Here is a 26,437-nt window from a genome sequence, read left to right on the forward strand (position 1 = left end):
CAAAAAAAGAGAGGGTGAGGAGGGAGTGAATGAGGGAGTGTGATGAACAGAGGGTCATGGCTGAAGTTGCACCCATAAATTGTGTATATGTGTGTGTGTGTGTGTGTGTGTGTGTGTGTGGGCAGTGGAGGGACAATAGGCCTTTACACAGTCGCCAGCATGATGTTACACTCTGCTGGAGAGAACAGATTATCAGAGAATATCAGAGTATCAGAGTGAATATCAGAGAACTGTGTTTAGGGCTCAAAGAAAGAACTACAAATCATCCAGTGAATAGGGATTCAAAGTTCAAATTATACAATAAAACCCATGTCACAGCCAAAAAGAAAGACAGGCTGACCTCGGGGTACTTGGTAGTGCTTTGAAAGGACAACTGCGAATACCGAAGTTCAAGGAAACTAAAAGTCTTCCATGAAGACGCTGGTTCAGTGTATATTTGGATTCACAGTCAGAAAACGAGCGACACGTTCAGAGAATTTATTGTGGTTGGTTGGAAATCTTTTGTCTGAACTGCAGATCATTTTCATATGATTTGGGGCAGACAGATTAAAGTAACACGGCCCCATGTTTGGGACCAGATTAGGCAATTTAAACATTTGAAAAAGGTTATAGTCTTGTTTAATAAACGATATGTATATTTTGCTACATAAAGTACAGAACATTTAATAACCACAGCCCTCTAACCGCTGTGTTTGACTTTGAGAGGTCTGCCAGACGGAAGCATTTCAGGACATATATCAGCTTTCTTTTCAATCTTTATAACTCTCAACAAGACACAGGCTAATAGCAAACAAACTAAGAGCATAATGAATTCAATAATAATGAATAGCCTTTTGGCCTGATGTTCTTCACATATTTAAATTTCTTTGCAGCAAAGTTAGGCAGCGACAGAGGACAAATTCGTTAATAGGCTGAAGCGAACTCGCCTACAGACACAGATCTAACCAGACAAAGGTGGTCAAATGAATAATAATGAGCGTGGGTTATGCACCCTTGCTGTGTCTCAATTCAGGGGCCGCATCCTTCAAAGGCTGCATTTGAAGACCGACTGCGTCACAGCGGTGCGACTACACTGTCCAATCAAAGGCTTTTAAAGGCTCCTTCAAATGCATCCTTCTTTTCCTGGACCATGACGGATCCACCTGTTGTATCTTTCATGTTCCAGGTGGACTGACCTATCTGAAGATTCATTGCGCTCTGGTAATGAAAATAATATTGGAACAAACAACACTGACAGAGAGCCTGCGGATTACACTTTTAAAGTATTGTATTGGGTTTCAGCTCAGTTCAACAGTTAAACAGCACAACTGAGGACCACAAAACCTCAAGTCTTTGTGAAAAAAAGGTTACGTATTGTCAAAGTTGCTAGGCGACAGAAGCCATGCTTTTGCAATGCAGCGGTAAGGGCAATCACAGGTAGTGACGCTCAGCGAAAATCCTCTGTAGACCAGACCGTCTTATTTCATCTCGGCCTTTGAAGTCTACATCGCCTACAAAGGGCCAAGCATTCATAGACCACGTCCTCCGAGGGATGCGGGCCCTGAACTGGGACACAGCTCCTTCACTGTCTGAAGTCCAGAACCCAAGATGGCGGCCTTCGGTTCCACATGATGCCATCATGTCACGTTGCACTTTTATGTAACATTTTTTACTCGTTCACGCTTTGACTGCAGTAGCATAGCAAAACATCTGGGGTGAATAAATAAATATAAGTTAATGGTATTTAATGAAAAAAGGGACTGGTGAGAAGAGTGAACCCCTGTCTGTAAATCTGGGATGACCTCCGGATGGTCTCTAATTTAAAATGCGATACAGTTTTTGTTTGACTGGCCGGGTGTGTTTTGGTGGTATATTGTGGTCTACTATTTAAAGTACCAGTTAAATTTGCTAAACATTGATTTGTTTGTGATTTGACATAAAATGAACATTTGGTTTGTCTTGATAGGACAGTGAATAACCCAGGAAGGTAGAAGAGGCATTCTGCTCAAGGAAACATAACATTCCTGCCATGAAAGGAAATCCTCACTAAGTGTCAGTCACTAACATCACTCCATAACCACCATAATTAGCAATGCTGACAACTCTGGCTGTGACTCTTTAGCGTCAGGTTCAGGCCTAGTGCAAAACCTACAGAAGAAAAATGAAAAGACACGAAAAGTAAGATAAAGTCACTCTACCTTGTTTCCAGAGGCACATTGCTACCCAGCACCCAGCTGTCTTGCAGCGGGACGCTCTCGGGGGGTGTGGTCTGCAGCTCGGCTGGTGACTGGCCGGCCACAGGGGCCGGGCTTCCAGTAGGAGGGGTTAGCTGCCGCGTTGAATTCAGGGACTGGCCAGCGTGGTGCGTTGAGCCCAGAGATTGGTTGAGAGCTGTTATTGAGGGCTGCTGGCGGTGAGGGGGGGGCACAGGAGGCAAGGTGGAGCCGTGGTGATTGGGTTGTTGCTCTGTCAAAAGAAGAGAAGCGTGGTTATTTGCATATTTTTATTCTGTGACAATCTACAACTTTATGTGAGGTGCATTGTTGGACTTTTTGAGAAATCAAAAAGATTCTATTTCCAAAGTCGAACTCTAACTTGGTTTTATAAGGTTCTCTGTCAGGTCACCTCACTCTTCAGAGACGGCGGGAAAAGGGGCATAGATGGCAGGACACTCAGTGGAGATAAGAAAATGTCCCATAACACGAAGTTAATAAGAATAAGAAGGGCAGCAGAACAAATGCAAGTTCAGTCCCTTTTCAATTGTTTTAGTTTTAGAGGAGTTTACATTCACTGTTACCATGCTAGCATGCTAACCACCTAATGCCTTAAAGGTAATTAAATAGTCTATATTTGAATTGATGGGGTTGTAATAGCACGATAAACACTAATTTAATTCATGCACCCATTTGTCCCCCCCCCCAAAAAAAAAAAATAAGACAGATCATCAGAGTCAACATTTCTGATATAAAACAAAACCTAATGCTGCCTTTACACTGACCTGCTACATTTACTTGCTCTCCAACCTATAGGAAACTTAAACTAGTGGTTCCGATATCTGATTGGCCTCTGCACTGGACAGAATATTTAGCACTGACTTTTATACATAACCTGATTTTGATATTGTAGGTGTAGAATATATGTAATGTATAATATGTATATATGTATGATGTATGAAAGCGACCTGTTCCACATCAGTTTTGCTCTGAGGAATACAAAAACTTTGAAGCTCAATATCTCTCTGTCAATATAACTGCTCAGAATGCAGATAGAACCTTATGATTTCAAAGGGACGATTTGATTCAACTCTCAGGGGGAGGGTGCGCTTTGTCCTAAAGGACCTGCGGACACTGCTGCTTAGTGTACCTTTAAATTATGATCCCACCACCTTAGATCACATTTCTCTATCACAGTGCCACACACCGTCATCTGTAGAGAAACAGAGCTGTCAGCACCTTAACCACAGAGAAACAGGTGTTACCTTGACTGACAATCACAGACTTTTACTGCTCATCAAAGTAAGTAGGAATTCCTGTGATGCAGTAATTAGCAAAAATCTAACTGCGGTGCCGGTACGAGTTTGACCTGTTGACGTAAAAACCAGTGATTCTTTCTCAAACCCTTTAAATAATCAGCCCTCAGGCTACAGATGGACGGACTGAAAATGCTGAGGGAGATCAATTACAGAACTTTACTCTTTATGAAGGAAGAGGCGATGAAATTTAATGCAAAATTTAAAAAATATTGTCCTCAGGTTTACGTACATACAGTGTACTGCAGGACCGATTTTGAGTGTGTGTGTCTGTAAGATGTTTGAGTGGTGGTTCTCTCAGCTGACTGCAAGTCTATGCTGTTTTTCTCTAAATCCCAGTTAAATTTGCATTAACATTGGCAAAGTTCACACACGTTGTCGCTTGCTCCTTTCATTTCCTCTCCGCTGTATTTCAGTTAAGCCCTCGAGGCGCCTTTCCCCAGAGCAAACATCCACCAGCAGAGTCACGTGCTCAATTTCATGTATTTCTTGTTACTCTCAATGTCAGATAGGATTTAAGTACAATGTGTGTTTCATGGTGACGAAGAAATCCAATGAAAATCATCTAATTACTATTACGTTACTACTGCTGAGAAACATCATGATATCCTTGAATCTGCATCCAGGCTCACATCTTCATGTTTTTGTGGTACAGGGCGAGCAAGGCTGCCGAGAACTGTAACCCAACGCTGCGCTCGTCTCCGCCAGACTGAATACTGATCAGTGATTGGCCTTCACAAAACCCTGCTTTGTTTTTGTAAAAACATTTGCTCAACGTTGACCTGGCTTCAACTTTTTCGAGCTGTTTCTTCCCTGTGCTTTTCGGCTCCTCTGCCGTCCTTAGGGTGCTCTGAAGGAAATGAATGACAACGCTGGTATTTGATTTGCATAAAGAGCATCACATCTCCATTTCCCAGCCCTGCTGTTATTCATTCTCCACTGCCCTCACTAGAAAAAATAGAAAGCAAAGAGAGAAGAGAATGGAGATGTGGGAGAGTATGGGGCACTTATGTAGATCTTCAAGGCTAAATGCTGAATGCCACACACACACACACACACACACACACACACACACACAAAAGTGAGTTTAAAATTAGTGTTCAGGCATCGTTAACAAGTCTACATCTGTATCACTGCAAATGTATATCTAAACACCTTTTACGCACTCATATGCTGAGCAGCATACAGACAGAGAGTGACACACACACACACACACACACACACACAAACACACACACACACACACACACACACACACACACAGATAACAGATCTCAATGAGGAGGAGGCTGGGAGATTTATCAGTCTAGTTGACAGACAACAAGCTGTCTCAGTGCAGCAGATGTATCCACTCATACGCATGGATGTGTCAGGATCAATGTCCCACTGGATCTTCCCAAATATCTCTGATGTGTGTGTTTGGTATCATGAAGCCTAATATCAGGATGAGTGTGTGTCTGTGTGTGTAAACACTTAAACCCATAAAAATGTAATGAGGCCAAAGGGATAGCATGCATGGACCAGCTCCTTTATATATGAGGCATATTCATGCTATATTTAAGAGAAAGATTAAAGTAAGTTTCAACTTGTAATTTTTGTCATGTTAAATCATTTTCATGAAACAGGGAAAGCAGCAAAACAGATTTGAGGGCTTCTACGAACTCACACACAGATATCTGCAAAACAGTTCCCTCATCACGGCTCTTCACAAACCAACTTTTACGGAGGAATAAGAAGCAGATTTCTAACTTTAAAGCACGTTGTTTCACTTGGTCGGCCAGGGTTGTGAAATCAACACTACCGAGTTCGAGGGAGGGAAGAGTCTGTGAACATGAGTCACATAAAGGAAGAGAAGCTCATTACAAATGAAAACAGTCTGTAGACTGTGTTTTTCCATGTTGTAATGAAACTGAGGTCCTGTGAAGAGCCACGGCCCGCGGGGTCAGCTACTGTGCCCCACCAAGTGACGTCCCGCTGGGGCCTGATGCCTGTCAGACAGCAGCCTCATCGGTTCAGACTTGACACTGACAGTGACGACTGTCAGTGTCTGCGCTGTATTAATCTCACAACACTCTTCTTGGTGGGTAAACATGTCTTTTTCTTTTGACAATGTTGTTACATGGGCTTGCATCACATGTGTAACACATCTACAACACACAGTCCGGTGATGGCCATTAGGGCAGCCTATTCTTTGTGATGTGAGAGGATACAGAGGGTGTTTATGGTTTCTTCAGCTGACAGACAGAAGATTTGTGCTTCATGAATTACCCTGACTTCAATAACCGAGAGGTGTTAAAAATAGGACTGACACAGCTGTTATATTTATTTTTTCTAATGCAGCCAGGAAGGAGCGACACACTGCCTTCAGATGTTTTGTGAAAATGGCCCCAGAAGTGTTACATAAATCCTTCACTGCCAAAAGATTTGCATGGTCTCTAAATGGTATCTTGTCTGATTTATATCCTGTAGCGGCAAAGGCAGCCGATGGTCATGGTTTCCACAGTCATTATGCAATTTCTAACACGGCTGCCAATTTAGTTATTGATAACGTGCAGATAATTAATTACTGGAGACGGAATAATTATCTGTCCGGTATGTAGAGGAGAAATTGATCTGCAGTAAATTGTGAACTACATATGTTGTGGATAAGGTCAGTAAAACATTCAATGGCAATTAAAAGACAACATCGTGAAATTCCCTGACAACAGGCTGTCTGTGGAGAACCGCTCCTCTCTGCACAGGACTGTAGTTGGCAACCACCTAACAGCAGACGGCTAGCATAGCTGCTAGTGAATATCGACTGCTTGTAACATTAATGTTACTTCTTTAACTCTGATGCTGAATGTTTGCTCCTTCAATCCACACGAATATTGGAAAGTAGTATTCAAAGGCTGAAAAGGGCTCCGGACCGGAGGTATTAGCAAAACAGAATACCTTCAAACTTAAGAAAACACATGTGGGAAAGCTGAACAGTCCGACCTGTAGCTATCCAATTAATTTGTTTTGAATATTTCCAGGATTTTTGCTGTGGCAGCCGAAGCAGCAAGAGAGGGTCAGGGAGGGAGAGCTGTAGCTAATGAAGGGAGAGGTGCAGCAGAGGAAGAGGACAGCAGCACAGAGTAGTATATTTACAGTGGAGCACCTTATATATGGTAATATTTAATAATCAATTCAAGAGAGTCTAATTCAGAATCAAATTCTATGAGAAACGCTGACAGTGATCCAACCCTACTAGCAGGGACTTAAAAAAAGGAATCCAAAAGAACACAATAGTCTATTACAACCAAGTTCTGATTCCTGCAGGACCTTGATGAATGAATTCAACAAGCAGCTGGAGTAGATGAAGTAAACACCCCCTATAATCATGACACATACAAACACACAGGCACGTCGCTACTAAGATTCATTTTGAACAAAATTCATTACCTGAAGGTATGTGGGCAAATGAGGTTTTCAAATTTATTCCACCTCCCTCGGTCAACATAAAAAAAAAATCCTTGGACAATCAGTGTTGTGGAGACGGTTTAGCCACTCCGGAGAAAAAGATATATATATATATATATATATATATATATATATATCTTAACAAGAAGCCTAAACCTATCACAATTCTTAGTAACTGGAGACAAAACTTTAATCTTTACTCCATGTAGATCATAAAACCTTGAATATTAAAACAACTCACTGAAATCGGTAGAGAAATATAAAACAGTCTTTGTATATATGTCTATGGTCATAATTGTTTCTTTTAACGAAGACTGTCCCACATCTGTAACCATGACGACAAGGCTCATCTAACCTCATTCTAACCCAAACTGTGGTTTCTCCTAAATCTAACCAAGTTGTTTTGGAGTCTAAACTGAAACCGTGAGCAATTTCATAAGCTTAATCATATGTTTATCACTGTAACCATAACGATGAATGCCTGGTGCACTGGGGCCAGTGCACTTCTCAGGTTTATAGCTGTTACCATGACGACAAAGATCCTGTACGCCATTATTTTAGGAGACAATGGGATGTATCTGGGACAAATAACCTATATGGTCGTTCAGGTTGCGTGACTCGTTACTGGGAACAGATGATTACCAGCACCAGTCATACCAGTCATAAAAAACAATGTCCCACTGGGATAATTATTATCTAAATATGAGATGATTATCTAACTGTGGTGTTCTGTGGCTGCTCTGTAGGCACGCTGCTTTCCGCAATTTACAAGCTTCACTATGGCACTCCATCTATCTGTGTGTCAATTGCTCTCCGTTCGTGCACAGATCTTCTTCTCTCTCTCTCCATCACTACCTTCCCTCTCTCACTCTGACCTTTTCATAAACCATGTCAAAAGTTATATATTTAATTCATCAGTGTTTGCAGGTTTTGCTGTTTTTCTCATCTCAGTATTCACTGTGGATTTCAAGGTATGTTCAAGGATTCTCTGACGTTTTTTTGAGGGAATCTTTTCTACAAGATCTAGTTTACAGCACAGTACACTGTATGTCTGATGTATAGTCTCGTAGAGTCATGGAGAACTGTTGTATGTGTCATAACAGACCTTTGTGAGCACAGGCAAGAGAGAAATTATGACAAACAGCAACAAAGGTTAAAAATGTAACGTAAAAGTGATGCTGAGTGAAACAGGGAAGATAAAGTAAATTGTCAAAGCATGAGAAAAATTAAATTGGAAAAAGAACTAATAGTGAAAATATATAAATTGAACAAGACAAGGGAGGCCAGTCAATGCTCAGGTCAGTATTTGTGTTAAACTCCATCACTGTTGACAGAAAATTGAACAAGGAGAGAAGAAAAGAGGGTACAGAAAGAACAGGAGGTGACACAGGAAGTCAATTAAAAGTTTCAGAAGCAACAACAATGGTCAACAGAGATTAGATGAGGTGAAGAAGGAACAATATGGACTGTAAGAGAGGCGCAGCGAGAGGCAGAGGCAGACAGAAAGACACAGGGATGTACACAGATGGTAGTAGTGACAGATTCAGAGGACAAAAAAGAAAAAAAAAGAGAGGAGAGAATAGATCCTGGTAAAAGTAAAAGACTCATCGACATAGTGAAAAAGGTCAGTAGAAGAGTTAAGACCCGTGGTTCTTGAAGCGTGAAAACTCATTCCACCTCTGGACTCCTGGCAAGGAGAGGGGCGTGAGGCAGGCCTCTTTCCCAAGCCAGGAGCTGCCTTTGTGGGGCATGTGGGCGGAGAGGGCCCCGCTCTCCTCAGTGACCCACACCAGGGGAAAGGATAGAAGAAATAAAAACAAAATTAAAAACCACAGAAATCAGGGGAGGCTTACAAAAACGTGAAATTACAGATAGAGCAGGTGGCATGTTTACTGTTACAAATAAAAATAAGACAAAAATGTCTGTCATGATGTAGTTTTGAAAAAACACGGGTTTTCTGAGAGGATTCTTCCTCTAAAAAAAACACCACACAGACTCATCTTTAATGCGCTGGACCAGCAAAACATGACATTACTTTTGCTTTTACAACTGCTGGCTGCATCAAACATGGCCAGTTACTTTTGCCTCTGTTAAATTGGCACAACTAAAGCTGCCACTTGTGGATAAGGTTATATACGTGACTGGCAACCCTGTCTCCTAGAAACACACTGCACCGGCAAAAGTGTTTATTGGAAACAAATTGCTGCCTTTTAATCAACATAACGATGAAACATTAATATTTAACCTCATCACAGAAGCTCAGTGTTTTAACACACACACACACACACACACACACGGAGTGTCTCTATAATAATGTATTTCATTTTTGGTGCTGTGTGGAAACGTGATGACGTGATGACTCCCTGCACCATCCACACAATATGATTTCCTGAATAAGTGTCTTTCCATTTGTTTAGCTGTTGTTGTCTGGCTTCACTGAGTGCATTCATCAATCACCACACACTCTGATCTACAGTATATTCCCCTTCCTACCGCTGCACCTGCACACAGTCCGTGCACCAGAGACACTTCATACTTGGCTGTAAGTGTTTTAGTAGCGTCAGAATAAAAGTTTTTTCGAATAAAAACAACATTTCGGCAATTGTAAATATTACAATATATTCTGCTTGGAAGAATATTATAATACAATTTCAGACACCTCCACAGTGGACCATACCATTTCTTAAGCTTGGCATTAGTTAAACGTCTCCTCCGGTGTTGCCAACTTACCGACTTTATTGCGAGATTTAAATACCAGGCGATGGCATCATGGATATGCAAATTAGGGTATTACGTTATCTCGCAACATTTAGCGACTTTTCAAGCAGGCTTCAGCTGCTTTCTTTTGACAGTGTTTTGCAACACTGGTTTCCTCTGGGTAATTGAACAATATTAAAATCCATGTGCATTAAATGCGTATTAATTGTTTTGTATTACCATCGGTGGAAAGTAAATACTGTCACTAAATGCAATTGCTACTTTATACTTCAACTCCTACATTTCAGAGGGAAATATTGTTCTTTGTACTCCACTACATTTATTTCACAGCTTTACTTAATCAAACAAATGACTGTACTGTAACACTGTAAGCTCACTGAAGCAGGCGCCTGCACTGTACTGGGTTCCCTTTCGCCCCTAAGAAAAAGTGGACCCTCCCATTGTCATTGTATAATTGAGACTCTGGCGTGAACCCATGGAGCATGGTATGCAGGACGTAAACTCTAGCCTCTAGTGTCAAAGTCCTATGCTTCGTATGCTCAGTCATCCATTCTAACCTCCTCCCTTTAAGTTCTGTGCAGCAGATGAATGCTAGTGACTGTAATACTGACAATATCTCAGCAGTTCTTTAAGATTCTTTCACAAGGGAGCAAATGATTGTTTTTCCAGAAGCACAGGAAGATTTCTTTATTTAATTCTGACCCTGTATTGAATTGTTGCCTGTAATTCTTGCTTTTATATGTGTCCCTTTTAATTATAAAAACTACTGACAGGGTAATTTACTGAACTGTCTCACTGATGGTCTTCTCTCTGCAGCCCAACTTTTAATGAAAAAAGGAGGGAGTATATCATATTAGTCCTGGCCTAACTGGTCTTTGTTACATATATAATATATATATATATATATATATATAATATTTTCGAGCTCTTAATAGATTAGGACTTGCTTTCACAGCTGATTCTCTGTTAGCCGACAGCGCTTCACATGCCCCCAGGTCCTCTCCAGCGCACTGGGCAGAAAGTGGGGATGCAGTATTTATTAATGTGCTTCACAAGTCTAGAAGAGTCTCTCTGAAAATATTAAGAAAGCAGAGGCTGTGCATACTTTTATATAACTGAAAACAACATTTTATTCCACCTGCTAAGTAGACTGCATCTCACACAGCACTGCAGCGTGTTTTTATATTGCACTATATTTACTTTATTGTACTTTGATTTTATTTTTGTATTTTAGTGCAGCAGGTAACTACAATAATCTTTCAAATAGGACACAAGCACCAAAATGTGTATGTTTATCCCTCCAGAGCCATTAATTTGAAAAATCCCATAATCCACTTGAAATTTCAAGATGGCTGCCACTTCTGTCCCTACGGGGACAAACAAATCCTTTTTTTAGACTATGTGGGTGTCAAATTCACAACTGTTAAAATTTCCTCAGGCCTTTTTTAGTGCAACTCCTAACATGTTATGTGAAAAATTCTTCATGAAACACAAAGTATTTTGCAAACCAATGATAAACCAAAAGTTCTCGACAGTCCACTTATTTACTTGTCTTAACATTAGCTCTCTAGGCAAACTCGCCTGCGCTAGGCTAGTTAGCAAGCTCTTTTGGTCCCTTACAACCGAACCATTTTATCATTACTACAAACAACACATGGGAAGTGCAACATGGCCTTGAAAAGGGGTAAGAAAACATGGGATTGAACTAGGGAGGGAACTCCCTTTGAGCTGCGAGACCCTTCAGTAACCTACTGTCAAATGGATGAGCTGCAAAACCTGAACTGATTAAATGAAGGTAACGTGTGTACCCAGCACGAGGAGACCAGCTCTGATCCTTACCTAAGAATTTCAGGTATAGCACTCAAGCACTCGGGTCATCTGCAGATGAACTAAACACAGATTCTCTCTAGACCAGGCTGGGAAATATCAAATTGTATATGAGAGGGAAAGAGAGAGATAATGAACATAAATCAATGTTGAGGCTGAGTGGTAAACTCACTGACGTTGTTTACTCCAGACGGGTAGACAATGATTAAATGGCTTAAGCAATAATTACAATTCAGTTCTTTATCCAACAGCTTGAGAAATATTTTAAAAGAAAGTTCCCTGCAGGCCTGCAGCTGGTTACCAACGTCATTAGACGTTGATATTAGATTGAATATAGGTTGCGACATTGGGCAACCAAAACTTTTCGTTTTTTTTCAACCCTCTGATACGACCCATTGGGGTGGGTCTCCTGAAATAGCGTTACAATAATAAACACCGGGACTGTACCGACAGTGGCGTACCTACCTTTGTCACCATGGTTACTATAATAACAGTCATGGCTTGGTTAGGTTTAGGAAAAGGTGGTGATATGGGTTAGAATAAGTACTTCCTCAACATTAGAAGATCTTTGTTGTCATGGTTACAATATAAACAGCTACTTCCACATGGGAATCAAACAGCGCTCTCCTGTGTCATACTCATCCATCCACCTCAACCTCCTCCTGACGTGGACTTTGTCTCTCTTTACACTACGTCACCACACTTTCCCCTTCGCTCCTGTCATCATTACTACCACCACTAGATGTCGCCTAGCAACAAAACCTAACTATGGGTCATAATAACCTGCTGCACAGACGGATTGTGGGCTCATTATTTACAGGACAGTCTGAAATCTAACTATGTAAATTTGAATAATATGTATATAATATAATCATGTGCAAATTATAAATGCAAAAGTTTTTAAGTTTCAAATGATTTCACTCCCCCCTCCCTTGGTCCACTTCCTGCTACCTGGATCCCACACACACGTTAGCCCAGGATGTGTGTTTGTGGCTGCGCTGCGACTCACAGAGTAAGCAGCTACTTCGCTGACAGTCATTGAAAACAGCAGATGTGTCAAACATGTTTCTTTGCTTCTACCACTCAACAGAATGACACACATTTACATTTGTAACCAGACTGCGTCTTGTTCGCTCCGTTACCTCGCCACGTACGCACTGACAGCAAAATATTACAGATCTTCTTCTTCGGTTAAACTAAATCTAATTAAGCTTTAGCTTTATTGTTAGTGGCTGTTGTTTCTGTCCGACTACTTTAAATAACCTGCATGTTGTGTTTGTGTGTTTCACCAGCGAGCTAAAATGAATGAGTTTTTGTGAAGAAACAAGAGTTTCCACTATTTACACTTTATACAAGTTCAAGTAAATAATAAGGGTAAATAGGTAAATAAATCTTGAGTGACTAAATAGAGAGTGAGACAGATGAGTAGACACACATGCACACACACACACACACACACACACACACACACACACACACACACACACACAGGGAGGAGAGAAATCCCTCCTGGCAGACAAGGCAATGGTCCTTTTAATTTGATTGTTGCAAAGACGCTACGTCCCGCTGATCCAGGAACACATGAAAAGCTCCACGTTCTAATTTCATGACCTGTGTGTGTGGTTAGAAACGAGCAGAGGAGCAGAATCACTTGTTGACTGGCTTCTGGTGCGAACAGCCAGTCTGCTGCTCGCCACACAGAGTTGAACCATTAACTGACAAACTGATGCATCATCTGTGTATTCAGGTAGAGGAATCAAGGGCATACTGTTGTCCAGACTAGATTGTTTTATGATAGACATAAAGTTAGGACTAACTGGTTATATTAGGGTTTATGGCAAATGACAAGAGAGGGGCCTCAAAGGTATCATAATACAAACGTGTGTGTGTGTGTGTGTGTGTGTGTGTGTGTGTGTGTTTGTGTGTAATGGTTGTGCTCTGTCTCTCCCCTTCTCCTCCACTAACTCCTGCTCCTGAATGACTTCCTGTGCTGTAAAGTTGGTGTTTTCATGGCCACTGCATCTGACAATATACATCACCTTTTTTTAGAGCTAAAGGCATGTAAAGAGAAAAAAACAGGGGGGACAGGAGGGAGGGGAAGGACAAGTGAAGACCCGGAGAGAGAAACAGAAAGTGACACAAAGGAAGAGAGGTAGAGAGAGCAAGAAATTAAAACATAATAGTATTAAGCAAAGAAGGGGCGACGAAGAGTTCAGAGGAAATGATAGCTTCTACATCGACAGGTCAGCCAAGACTGACAGTTGGTGCTCATGAGACCATTTAATAGCAGCATTAGCATCACAGCAATCCTCTTAGACACAAGCAGTCCTAGGGAAGGGATTTTACTACATGTAATTAAAGGAGACAAGCCTCACTAGTCTACATTTTATTAAAAAAAAGAGAATATGGAGCAACATTATTTGTATATTGTTTGCTTAGCTATGGAGTTCAATATGAGATTTTCTGAACAGTGACCTCTTTGCAAATACTCTCTCATATAATCTGATGAGTAGGTTAGAACTGAGTGGGTACTGACAACAAGAGAAGACATGGCCACGCTTTCTATCCAGAAAACACTTGTCTGGAAGCTTCAGCTTTTCATTATTGTTATTTTTTTCCTAGCTGAACAATGTCCATATCTAATGTACCATGAGGTACATATACAAAAAGCAGAAAATCAGGATTATCTATTTGTATGCCAGCTAGTTTTATCTGCCTGTCATTTCCCATTCCCACCATGTAAAGATGACGGGCAGAGGAGGTGAATTAATGAGGTCATGTCTGGGTACCAGCCGACTGGTCCTATGGAAAAAAAAAAGAAAAGGTATAAAAGTCTGATGTACTGGCTGAGCTTAAATAACACTGTATCAGGATACAAGTGCAGACTCTCTTCAGATAGAGATAGACTGAAATATATGTATGTGTGTGTAAATAAAAGAGAAACTGTCATTGTAATGGATTATGCATCTGAAGCAAGTCTAGTGCCTGCAAACAGATGTAAAGTAAGATTATATATAATATGCAGTTAATTAAAATATGCAAAACCCTACTCCTGGTCATTTTAAGGAGTGTAATAAAACACCATTATGACATTACTCGGATATGAGGCTACGCTTTTATTGGTTGACCTGAATCTTATCAGCTGTTCTGGTAATTTGGCTAAGACTAAGACTTGTGCCGATACAGCTCATGTGGTGGAGAATGAAGACGCAAAGAGAGGGAAGGGACTTACTACTGATGGGGACAGCGATAGTGATGGTAACAAAGAAAAGCGATTGATTTAAAAGAAGGAAGTGCAAGAGATTAAGTAAGATGTAGAAGAAAGTATCAATATCTGTTCTTTTCCTCCCCCTAAAGTGATCTGAACAAAGTACAGTACAAACTAATTTCCTCTCCTCTTTATCCATCCAATCTCTTTTGTTTCTCTCCCTCCATATCTCTATATTTTCCCATCAGCTCCCTCCCGCTCCTTCCATCTTCCTCTCATCTGACCTCCTCTCTTTCTTTCCTATCCTATCTTCCACTCACTTCTTTAATATAGGCAGCTGCAGCCTTTTCAGTACCTCTCATCAGTCCTCCACATTTATCTCTCCTTATTGTAGCACCAGTGCAGTGACCCGTCATCCACTCTCCCTTCCCCCTGTCTCTCTCGCCCTCATTCTCTCATTCATTTTCTCCTGCCAAGTCAGCTCTCGGTGCTCTCTCTCTCTCTCTCTCTCTACATTCTTCTACTCTCCCGCTCTGTCCAAGTTGTTAATATGGAAAACTGTGATCCTCTTAGCCACTGGGTCTTTCCTTGCTTTTGCTATTTTACTCTTACATTTGTTTTCTATCCTTTTTTTGTCCTCTCAGCAACCAGGGTTTTTTTTTTTTTTTTTTTTAAAAACATGCAGTATGTCCTACTCTGGTTCTTTCTTATCTCCATCAGGTTCCCTGTTTTTGCTTTCCCAACTCTCTCTCAAAATCAAATTTCCTTTATTGGGTTGCGTATCAGACGAACCTTTTTGCCAGAGTACTGAAATACAATCGAAATCTCAATAACAACCACTCTAAAAGTGCCGAGCCCCTTGAGGCTACAAGGTTCTCTACGTGAAAATGAATGGATGGAGCACACACTGACAAATTTGCTATTAGCTTTAGCTTCACCAGCAGACCACATAGAACAGAAAGGGTTTTTCCCTGTGGGATCATGTACCCGCCAGAAAAATCACGACATTTGTGTCTTCCAACGAAACAAAAACTGAACCCTAGGTCGTCTGTGTAAGCAGCTTATTAGGTTTCTTTTCTAGTGGCCGTAGTAACTATGGGCACAAAGGAGGAAGTTGGGTTTGATGGGTGGGTCGACAAAACACAGGATTTTCAAACTGGAAACTGCTATTTGTTTTTTGTGTGAAAAGAAACTTTGTTCCTTCTATCCACGACCGTTCCGCAACATTAACAGTGTTTATTATTGTTACCATGATGAAGAAGGTCCGGTGGCCTGCCGCTGGTATGCTCCTACGGGTCACAGCCGAAGATATGCAAACCAAAAAGTGAAAAACAACCTACTGTATGTCTATTTTCAGAGGCTACGTCCACACAACTACGTTTTCTTTTTAAGACGATCACCGACCAGACGACTGTTTTAGCTCTGTATCAGAAACAATCTCTGTCCGGACTCACGTACACTGAGCATGTGCTAGCCCGTGTAAACAGGAAGCAGATTAACTACTCTGCAGTTGATTAGTCGCACAAAATACTACGAACGAGGAACAGTAAAGACAGCTGTAGTGTTAAAATACAGAATTTAACCAAACAACAGCTGCTAGCAAAGACAACAAGGTCAGTAACACTTGTAGGTCATGTTGCTTTCACCACTGGTAGTTGAAGCACATAAGAGCCAATCAGGAGCGACCCTTGGTATCTACATCATAGTATTTGAGGAGGTTAAAATGGATAGAGAGACTGCGGTCAGTGTTATGTCTTTTAACCTTGACCACATGCTTTCCCTAACCTGATCCAAGTAGTTTCAGTCACATCTTTATAAGTGTCATAATGGGAGTAAACAAAGAGCACTGTCATTTAGGTTGGACCACCTGTTGGCAAATCACCAAGAGTGAAAAAGGCTGCACATAAAACCGTCACATTCAATTTGTGACAAACACAACCATGCCCTTGCATGCTCAATTACTTTCAGTTTGGCTTTCAGTAATTGAGTCAGTGATTTTCCTTTTGAGAGCAACACATCAAAAGGTTTTTATCGTGTAGACAATATGGCCTTGACTTGCTTGTTTCCTTGTCAGTTTCACCGTTTAAGCAGTAATTTGTATAATAAGAAACATTCAGATGAATTGTACTATTGACAACTGAGACACACTCATCTGTAAATGTGCTGCTTCCATTGGATGTGTGGTGGCAGGTTTGTTCTGACCTATTTTATACAGTGAGATGAGAACAGGCTTTACATACAGACCCTGGACACAGAGAACTGTTGGTTTACCTGCAGACTCACTACAAAAATAATCTTGAAGTAATTTCTCGAGGACCGTCAAGAGCAAAGACATTTAAAAGATGCTAATATCCATTTCCCTGTTCCATTTATTCTAACTCATATGCAACATTTCTTTTCTCTGGAGCATGCATCGCTAAGATGAGGTTACAACCAAAGCCTGTTTCATACTCCAAAGTGTACTAGGTATATATATATATATATATATATATATGTAAGCTATCTACTTATTCAGCAGATGTGTGTAAATTGGCGTCCTTGGGCCCAGTCTGTGGTTATAAATCACTAATCCACACAGCAGAAGCAAAGCCAACATTACCCAGAGTGAGGTATTTAAAAAGGGCCATAGTGGAGGAATACAGTGAATGCATAAGATGTATAAAAGCACTTTTAACCAATCTGGAAAATATATCAAGAATGCAATATCAACATTAATAAGAGGGACTTGATTGTTTAACAGTATTATTTATTCAGCGTTCCTTGAAACGTCATGCTGCAGCTGATGTTAGCATCATGTCACAGATTTTGGACACCAAAAAAAACTTGCTTCGATCGTTTGCAGTACTGGCTGCTGATGGAGAGTGTAAGACTGGCTTCGTAAATAAAAATCATTCCACAAAACCTACAGTACCTGGTGAAACCCTGCATGCCAAACATTCGCCCTCACCCCGCTGCAAGATCAGTCCTCATAGAAGTAGCTGGTAATAACGTGACCAAAGATACCTTGACTTGCATAATAGAAAGCCAGAAAACAGCAGAGCACTTAGAACTTAACATCCATGAGTTGTAAGTTTAACTCCGACAAAAGGGGCCGTAGTGTGTCACTTCAAAACATTCCTCCACCTGTGTCTCATTTTATAGTCAGGACAGTGCACTGGCTGTCACACACACACACACACACACACACACACACACACACACACACACACACACTCTCTCTGCCTTCACCCTCTATCCTCTAACTCCCCTCCACTCTCTTTGTCTGGCTCTGTCTCTTCACATGGAGTCTGCTCCAACATTTTGATTTTATTTTTGTAAATCCATTCTACAATCAGCCTCAGACGTGAGCTGTGTGATTCTGGCCTTTTTACCATGTGAGTGTTTGAAGCTTAAATCCCAGCAACTAGCCACCAGCCACTTGCCCGAGGTCCATTAGCCCGATCAGTGATTGATTGATTAGGTCTTGTGTTGAGGAGAAATATGTTTCTTTTTCTCTCCCTGTCTCTCTCTTCCTCTCTTCCATTCAATGACGCATTGATTAGTTCTGGTGTTGAGGAGAATTGCCTACTTGAACCCAACGTAAAAAGCACTAAGTGTTATTCGTGTTTCTCCCTCCATCTAAGTCTGACCTTCCTTTCTCCGTCTCACTATAGATGTTGTCAATAAGCCTTGGCGTCATCCTGCTGTTTGCAAAGAAACTCATCTTCTTTTCTGTTGCTTTTTCCGCTCCGAGCTGATAGCCTTGGCGTCTCGGAGGCAACTAAAGGCTGGACAGTGGAGTCTTTTCACTCTCAGGGGGAAAAAGAGACTGTTTGTGTTGAGAAGCGATGTGCTATTACGCTGTCTTTGTTCACTTGTCTGAAGATAAGATATCTGGTGCAGTGTTTGACTACTTATTGTAGAAATAAACAAAACTACATTGTTGAAATGAATAAAGTGCAACATTTAATCAGATCAGAAAATGCATTTTTGGTAAAGAAATCATAAGTCTTTAAAAGTCCATATAGTATAAAGGCAGATGTCTATGTGTTGTTTGATTATAAAGCAGGTCTAGCTTCTATATTAATACTGTGAAAGTATCAAAGCCTCAGTCCACAGAGAAACATACACAGCCTGTATTCAGAAACTGAGCCTTAAAACCAGCCGTCAGGACTTCTGGAACTTTGTGATGTCACAACAAAGCTGTCACCGCCCTCAGCCCTAATCCAAGCCCCGCCCACCTGGACCCACCATCCAACCTTGCAGGATTTGGTTTCTCTGAGTGTTTTACCTGAAATCTGCTATATTTTTATTAGATCACTCTGAAAACAGTCTCTAGTAACAACTGCCAATCAGAAGAGAGGAGGCTCTGAGCCTCTCTTCTGATTGGCAGTTGTTACTAGAGCTCCAGAGAGAAGAATGAGAGAGGAGATTGGTTTTTGGTTCTTAAAACCACAAATATATCTTCTTATGGATCAACACTTGAAATAAAACACAGGAGAAGAAGAAAATATGGAGCTTTAAAGTTTCAGTACAGAGGCTAAGACAACCTGACTCAAGCTGCAATAGTAATTAAACAGATATATTTGTGATGGATCTTTGAATGTTTCTGTCTAAGTGAACACCTTTTTGTCCTTCAGTCCAATACAGTGAAGCTGTTGTCTATAAGTAGAATGCAAGAGGAAGCCTTCGCCTGAGGCAGTGTAAATAAAAAATATTTAAATAAATAAGGTAAGACACAGTGTCTGTGTCCCGCCCTGAGACGGAAAAAGAAAAAGCTCACTCTTCAACCTGCTGCTGCAAACCCAGAAAACAAAGCTGTGCAGGTGTGTGAGCGCATATGTACATGTGTGACTGACAGAGAGGGAGGTAAACACCACCGCTCATTTGTTTTCAGGTCTGCTTAGCCTATATTTCCTTTACAGTCTCAAAGGCATGTGACACCTTCAACACGAGCTTTGATCACCGTATATTCCCAGTGGCTGCGGTAGTAATAAAAGGACGGTAAGTATATCAGCTCCATGCTGTGATGCTCAAATGACAACAAATACATTTATAAATGAATCACACATTTGAAACACTTTCACTTAAAATACACTGTGCTACAATATCCGGATTGGTATAAAGCATTTCACTCTTAGCAGTGAACGCAGATGATGTCCATATTTAAAGTTAGTTTAAAGGGATTTACTTTTCTGGGGTATTTCCATTGTGAATGATGCAAACTTGCAGTTTTAACTTGAAGCAAGACGAGAATGTACATGTGCATGTACAACTTCAAGGGAAAAATACACAAATGTTTTCATTATTTCAACAGTTTCTGTGGTTCATAAACTAATTAAATTGTTTTTTATTTTTTTCATTATTATTATTTTTTTTTTTACAATATATCATTATATGATTTTACTTTACACACACACACACACACACACACACACACACATACACACACACACCCATACATATATATATATATATATATATGTGTACACACATGTATTCAATATTACTGTGATATTCAATATTATCAACCAAATAACGACCCAAGCCACCAACAACCAGGGACATGCACGAACACACGCAGTGGCTAAAGTAGGTCAAGCTGCTGACTTTTTACCTCAATAGCCTATTATTACACCAAATGATCAGTGTTACATTAAACAAGAGGCTGTTGCACTGTGTTGCTGTCTGCAGCTGTCAAACACTACCAATGGCAGAGAAGCTTGTGGTTATATCTGCCCACTTTCTACATGTTTTGCGCATTTCTGGAACTGCTATTCAGAAAACATTGCTATGGCTGAGGTACAGCAGTTAAAAAAATACCCTTTATGCTGCTATCAGTGTGACAAGCCTATAAAATCAGCCTCATACCTGTGGTAAGACTGTGTAAAGTTCTTTTTCAGATAGTTCAGCAGTAATACTGATCGCACAGCGGGCCCCTTCACTGATTATTGAAATCTTCCAAAATGCAACCAGAAAACAGTAACTGACCCTCTGTTCTTTTTCTTTGCAGATCTCTCTCACACATAATTTTAAAGTTATATAGTGATATTATTTCTATTACTTCAAACAAATCTCTGAAGCTGGTTTCTTTTGGATAATCAAAAATAAATTCAGTGTCTCAGCTCATTTATCACAGAGCATTAAGAGTCCGTGTAAGTGGCTGGTTGCTTTTCTAATGGTATTTACAGAAGTGGTATTGTTGTGCACATGTATACCCTCACAACTTTAACTAGGTACTCGTCAATATGTGGCTCTAATTGTTTTATAAAATAACATATGATACAATTACTGACTGGCAGTTTTAGTCTAACACCATCTGCTCTTCAAAGCATATTTGGGATACAGGATAATAAATATGGGACGCTGTATTAGTTCAATATATTAATATCATATATATTAATGTACTGCCATAGGTAACTGCTGTACATCAACACTGGGTTACCACTTAGGCCACAGCTCATCCTAACACACAGACACACCGTTAGCAAAGTATTTTCTTCTTCGATGGTTGAATTTGTGGATTTGCGGCGTCAGTGGCAGCTATAATGTAATGTAATCATATAATTCCACGCTGGCAGGCATCAGTATTTCCTTATATGACAAGTACACATAGTAATGTAGGGTTAGGTTTATGGGCAAAAAAAGTTTAGTCAGATATTTTTGTGATATTTGCAGTGTAGGTTAGTTATGTCATTTGACATTTACCGGGAAGCATTCGTAAATGACATAATGTAATTACATTAGAGTGACAATGCCCTTTGCACAGAGGTGACAGAGGGAGGAAGAGCTGAGGAAGGCAGCAAAGGGAATTTGGAACGTGGTTTCAAAGCAGCAGCAAGCTGAAATATCCAACATCCAGTTTGTGTATACTTAGTTAGAGGTGCATTTTAACAACAATTACACCGGAGACGGTTATTATACACTGCGTGTATCATCAAATCTTTCTGTGACTAACAAACACCACCACTCGATTTTGGCTCATGTGATTTTTAGGATCAGTCTGCGGCTGTATTAGCGCCACACCTGGTTGTGCCTTCAACCATCACTGACGGCCACTGACTCGGTCTGACCAGGCAGGCGGCACAAGTAAATCCTATAAATATCCTGCGCTGTTTGATCCTGACAACCGTTCTCTCTCTCTCTCTCTCTGCCATGAGTACAGCCAGGTTCACAGAAACCTCAGCGAGATACGAGGCAGGACTCACGTCAGTGTGCAGCTGATGTAGCACAGCCAAACTACAACATTTACTATCCACTATAATGACAAATTGAGCTCCTGGAGTCAAACAAAATGTTTCATTAAAACTTGATAAAACTGTGTCCCCTGTTAGCCTGTATATCAGTGTCACAGCAGTTTGTATGAATATCTCTCTGGCTTTTATATTTTGTAGCTTCTACCCTGAAACCCGTTTCCAATGTAGGGCAGTGAGACAGACTTTCAGGAACTGCCTTTATAGACTGAAAAAAGCTCAGTTTCCCTGTGTCTCTGATGCTTCATAAAGCACTTGGTCGTCCTAGTAAACAGCCAATAAAAATGTATTTTCTGAAGGAAGACGGAAAAAAGAAAAAGGCTGGATTCTCTCCGCTGTTCTCACAATCTCTGCTTGTTCTCCCTGCTCAGCTTCTTCCTCCTGTAAACAATGAGTTTCAAAAAAGAGAGATGTATGTGTGTGTGTGTCTTTATGTGCAAGGACATATCAGCCTCAGGTCCCTCGTTTCCTTTGCTTCAGTGCTTGACTTCCCACAAAATCAGTGGTGCAAAGAAAGAAAACTGGAGGAAATGATACAGAGTGATACGAGTGAACAAATAATAAAAAAAAAAAAGTAAAAGCACGTCTAAAAAGTGCAGGAAGTGGTGAGAGTGATACTTTAGATGTTTGGCTGAACATTGGTTGGTTTGGTCAGACTGGAACTACTTTGGGGAAAAAAGACCACACACATATCCACAAACACACGCACGCACGCGCACACACACACACACACACACACACACACACACACACACACACACACACACACAAACCTTTTAGGCATTTCAAGACCCTGTTTCAAAGCTGTTTCTGATTATGTTTAGATGGCAATGTATATACGAAGAGACGTCTGTCTGTCTCTCTATTTCCATAACTCCGTGCAGCTGTCTTTCTTTTTCTCATTCTCCTTCCTCCAAATCTCCTCCCTCTTTATTTCTCCCTTTCAAGCCCCCTCTCCTGATATAGTCTGACTCTAATTGTGGTCGTCTTAGTTCCTTTCTTCAAACCATCAAAGTCTGTTTCGTATCAAACTCCTAGCTATAAGAGGACTGATCCAGGGACGTTGGCCTGCCAACGCGACTCAGCATCTGGTGCTTGTCAACGTCCACAAGCGAACTGTTCTCAGATCAGCACTCCGATTTGACCGAACTCAGCCCCCGTGGCCCCAGTGTTTCAAACAGCCAGACTAGAGTTTCATCCTCAACTTGCAGCCTAACATTTGCCATGTGGAGAGCCACCAGGAGCAGGCCTGATGGCAACTACAGCAAATTCTGGATGTGCCAAATTCTAGTCGAATAAGCTCTTATGGTTGGACTGTCATCAAAAACAGCAGCTGTCTCCGAGTTACTGACCAAAACAAAAAAAGCTTGATTTGACGAGAGGAACTGATCAGAATTACATGTCTTTTGGTTCACTCCACTAAAAGTTTGGTCCAGCCCAAGTTTCAGTGGGGTCATATGTGAAGTAGGAGTCTTACATAGTGAGACTTTTCCTGGTTTCTTTCCAGGTCCCATTTTGGTTTCTGTTGTAATCCACAAAACATAAGTCTGTCCAAACCAACCCAGGTCTAAAACCACATTCAGTGCTTTTATCATATGACCAAACAAATCATTAGAATTTTAGTCCAGAATTGAAAACCGTGAATTGATGCCCACCTCCATGCTAATAAATACAAGCACAACAAAGCTAATTGCTAACTGTTATTCAGTGAAATTAATTAAAAAAAAAAGAATTACAAATCTAAATGTGTTCACTTTCATGCATCATGGCAGTATCTGCAAATAATAATTCATGTGGTTCAATTTAAAAATTGAAGTTCAAACTTCTGCCTTAAAACTGAGTAAACTCAAGTTAAAGAGCTTGTTTCAGCTCAAAAATGTAAGTTTTATAAATCGTTGAACTAATGATCATTTGCAGTTTAAACTTCATACTGGGATTTAAAACAACCGAGTCACATTATCCATTCAAGAAAACTTCATCTTGTCAAACAAATACAATTCCACACTATTTCAACTCACAGTTTCAAGTTAAAGTTTTTCATACCAGTTGCCATTTCAAGTTAACTTTTCTCGTGGTTTTAAGGCAGCAGTTGAACTTAAGTTTTCAAATTAAGTGGACTAATGTTTTCAATTGTTACATTCCTTATGTTTTTCTAATAATGGCTCCACGTAGCAATGCACCATGATCTGTGTAGGTCTGTGTGTTATGCAGTGCATAGAAGAATCTCTCATAAGCTCACTAAGTACATTTCATTACATGTGGACCAAGTTGAAGAACAACTAACAGAGCTGAAATGTGAAAGTGTGCAGCAGTAATCGATCACTGATGATGGCCGCTGACGTCAAAATATATCAGCTTCAATAGCTGCTTTGAATTTCAAAAGATTGTTTCCAAAATGTTCCACTAACTGTTTTCTTTTTCTTGTGTTGACAGATCATATTCCACACAAATGTTCTTTATCTTTGAATTTGACACTAAAAATGTCTTCAGTGTGAATGTGACCGAGCAGATTTCAAAGCAATAAATTCATCAAATTCCAGTTCAGGCTATAAAAGGAAATGGGAAATGAAAATAGCTTCTAAAGAGGTTACTAATGAAGTAATTAATGTCCCTTTACCATGTGTTACAGGTGAGTACAATCGGACAGCATACTCCTCTTCCTCTTGTTCCTCCTCCTCCTCCTCCTCCTCTTCCTCTGAGTCAGGCTCAGCCGTGTCGCCTAACAACAGGTTGTCATGTGGACTGCCTGATTGCGGATGTGATTGGTCAATGACAGATGATGGACAGGAGGGGGAGGGCATGGGAGAACCTAGAAAATGAAAAAGACCAAAAAAAAAAAGGAAAACAAAGGGATGATGAATTTGAAGAATGGATAAAAGCGGCAACAACAAAAGCAACCAAAACTAAAAACTTAAAAAAATAAATGGAAATGACTGAGCAGTGACGTACGGTGATGGCTGCTGATGGTGTGACTGAAAACTGTGGCGTGAGACTGATAAAGTTACAGCATGAGAGTCACAGAGCGTCATCACTCTGAGCTGCACAAACACTGTTGGGGGGCTGCATCCTCTTTTTCAACTGTTTGGATGTTGTACCTACAGGAGTCAGTCTTTGACCTCCCCATCCTCCGCGTCCCGCCTCATCTTCTTCAGTTACCCCCCCCACCCCCCCACCCTTGCCTGCAAATCCAACTACGAAATTTCAAACTGACTCTTTAGCACCACTGACTTGTGCTTGAAAGAGAAGTTGGCCCAAGTTGTTGAACTGTGTGTTGAGGTGCCAGTCTGAGCATCAGCCAGAGGTTGTGTGAGACTAGACTCACAAGCAGTCTGTGCAAAATCAATTGTGTATCGATGTGGCAACCTTGGCATTTAGTGACTTCTGAATGCTAAGTGGCTCCTCTCTCTGTTTGTGCATGTACCTATCGTGTCTACGAGTCTTTTTGTGTGTGTGTGTGTGTGTGTGTGTGTGTGTGTGTGTGTGTGTGCGCGTTTGTGTGTTTGTGTTTTTCCCAGAAAGATAAGTCCAGTCTTGTATCTCCACACAAATGTGCTGGCACAAAAGAATGTAATTAGTTGTTGAAAAGCAAAGGAATGAAAAAAAAAAATGCATTTCATTAACAGCACTTGTCACGGCGGCTGCTTTACAGATAAAATGTGTTATTTCTCTTTCTGAATCTCTTTATCGCTCACATTTCCAAATTGAGTTGTACTTTTTTTTTTTTTTTTTAAATGCTTTCACACAAGTCACCTGGTCAAGGACATCACACACACACACACACAAACACACACACACACATGAGATATATACACACGCAAGAACTTCCCAGCACAGCCAATCCCCTCCAGCCATCTACTGTATATTCCATCGTGACATTCACTTGGGGTTTTTCACAGTTTCAGGCTAAAACTACAGTAAAACACCAGCTCGATGCGAACACATCCAAAATAACATGACACCAGTCTCTGGTTAATTATTTACTAAAATGCCTTTTGGCTTGTTTCTTTCCCTGAGACAGAAAATCAAATGGATGTGGCCTTTTCTATCAAATATGAGACTCCCATTCTCTCTCCATAGAGCGATGCTGTTGATGGAAAAAAAAAAAGAGAAAAAAATGCCTAGTGGCTTTTGCTGGGGAAACAGGACCAGCAGAGGATTACTGCTACTTGTGGGCAATATTAAACAGCAGACACGGTCCAGTGGCTTCTCTACATCAGCTGCACTAGTGATTCTACAGGAGGTCATTCACTTGGATGGATCCTCCTGAGACATTTTAAACAGTTTCCAAACAAGTGCGCCTGAACCTTTATTATTTCACCGTCATTAACATGATCAAAATGATTTGCTCTCCTTGTCTTTATTGTTCCACGATAGTCGAAAGGCTTTTTCACCTGGACAAGGATTAAGCCCCGGGGCAAACGATGAGTATTACATTATTATGTTGCACAGCTAAATTTAATTTAATACTTTACTCATGCCTCCTGTGAAATATTAGCCAGC

The 26,437-nt window shown here is 40.7% G+C and overlaps 1 protein-coding gene across 1 annotated transcript in view; it reads right to left on the bottom strand.

Moving 5' to 3' along the window:
• tenm3 (teneurin transmembrane protein 3) overlaps positions 1-26,437 on the bottom strand; it is a 206,170-nt gene that overhangs the window by 145,635 nt on the left and 34,098 nt on the right. The window contains exons 2-3 of the mRNA XM_087171480.1: positions 24,555-24,746; positions 2,178-2,445 (exon numbers count right to left, since the gene is read on the bottom strand). Of these exons, the coding sequence (XP_087027606.1) occupies positions 2,178-2,445; positions 24,555-24,738 (452 nt within the window). The 5' untranslated portion in view covers positions 24,739-24,746. The remainder of the gene's footprint in view (positions 1-2,177; positions 2,446-24,554; positions 24,747-26,437) is intronic.

The sequence above is a fragment of the Seriola lalandi genome, unplaced genomic scaffold, assembly GCF_002814215.2.
Source record: "Seriola lalandi dorsalis isolate HSWRI2012SDOR001 ecotype SW California unplaced genomic scaffold, Sedor1 jcf7180002055006, whole genome shotgun sequence".
Classification (NCBI taxonomy): Eukaryota; Metazoa; Chordata; class Actinopteri; order Carangiformes; family Carangidae; genus Seriola; species Seriola lalandi.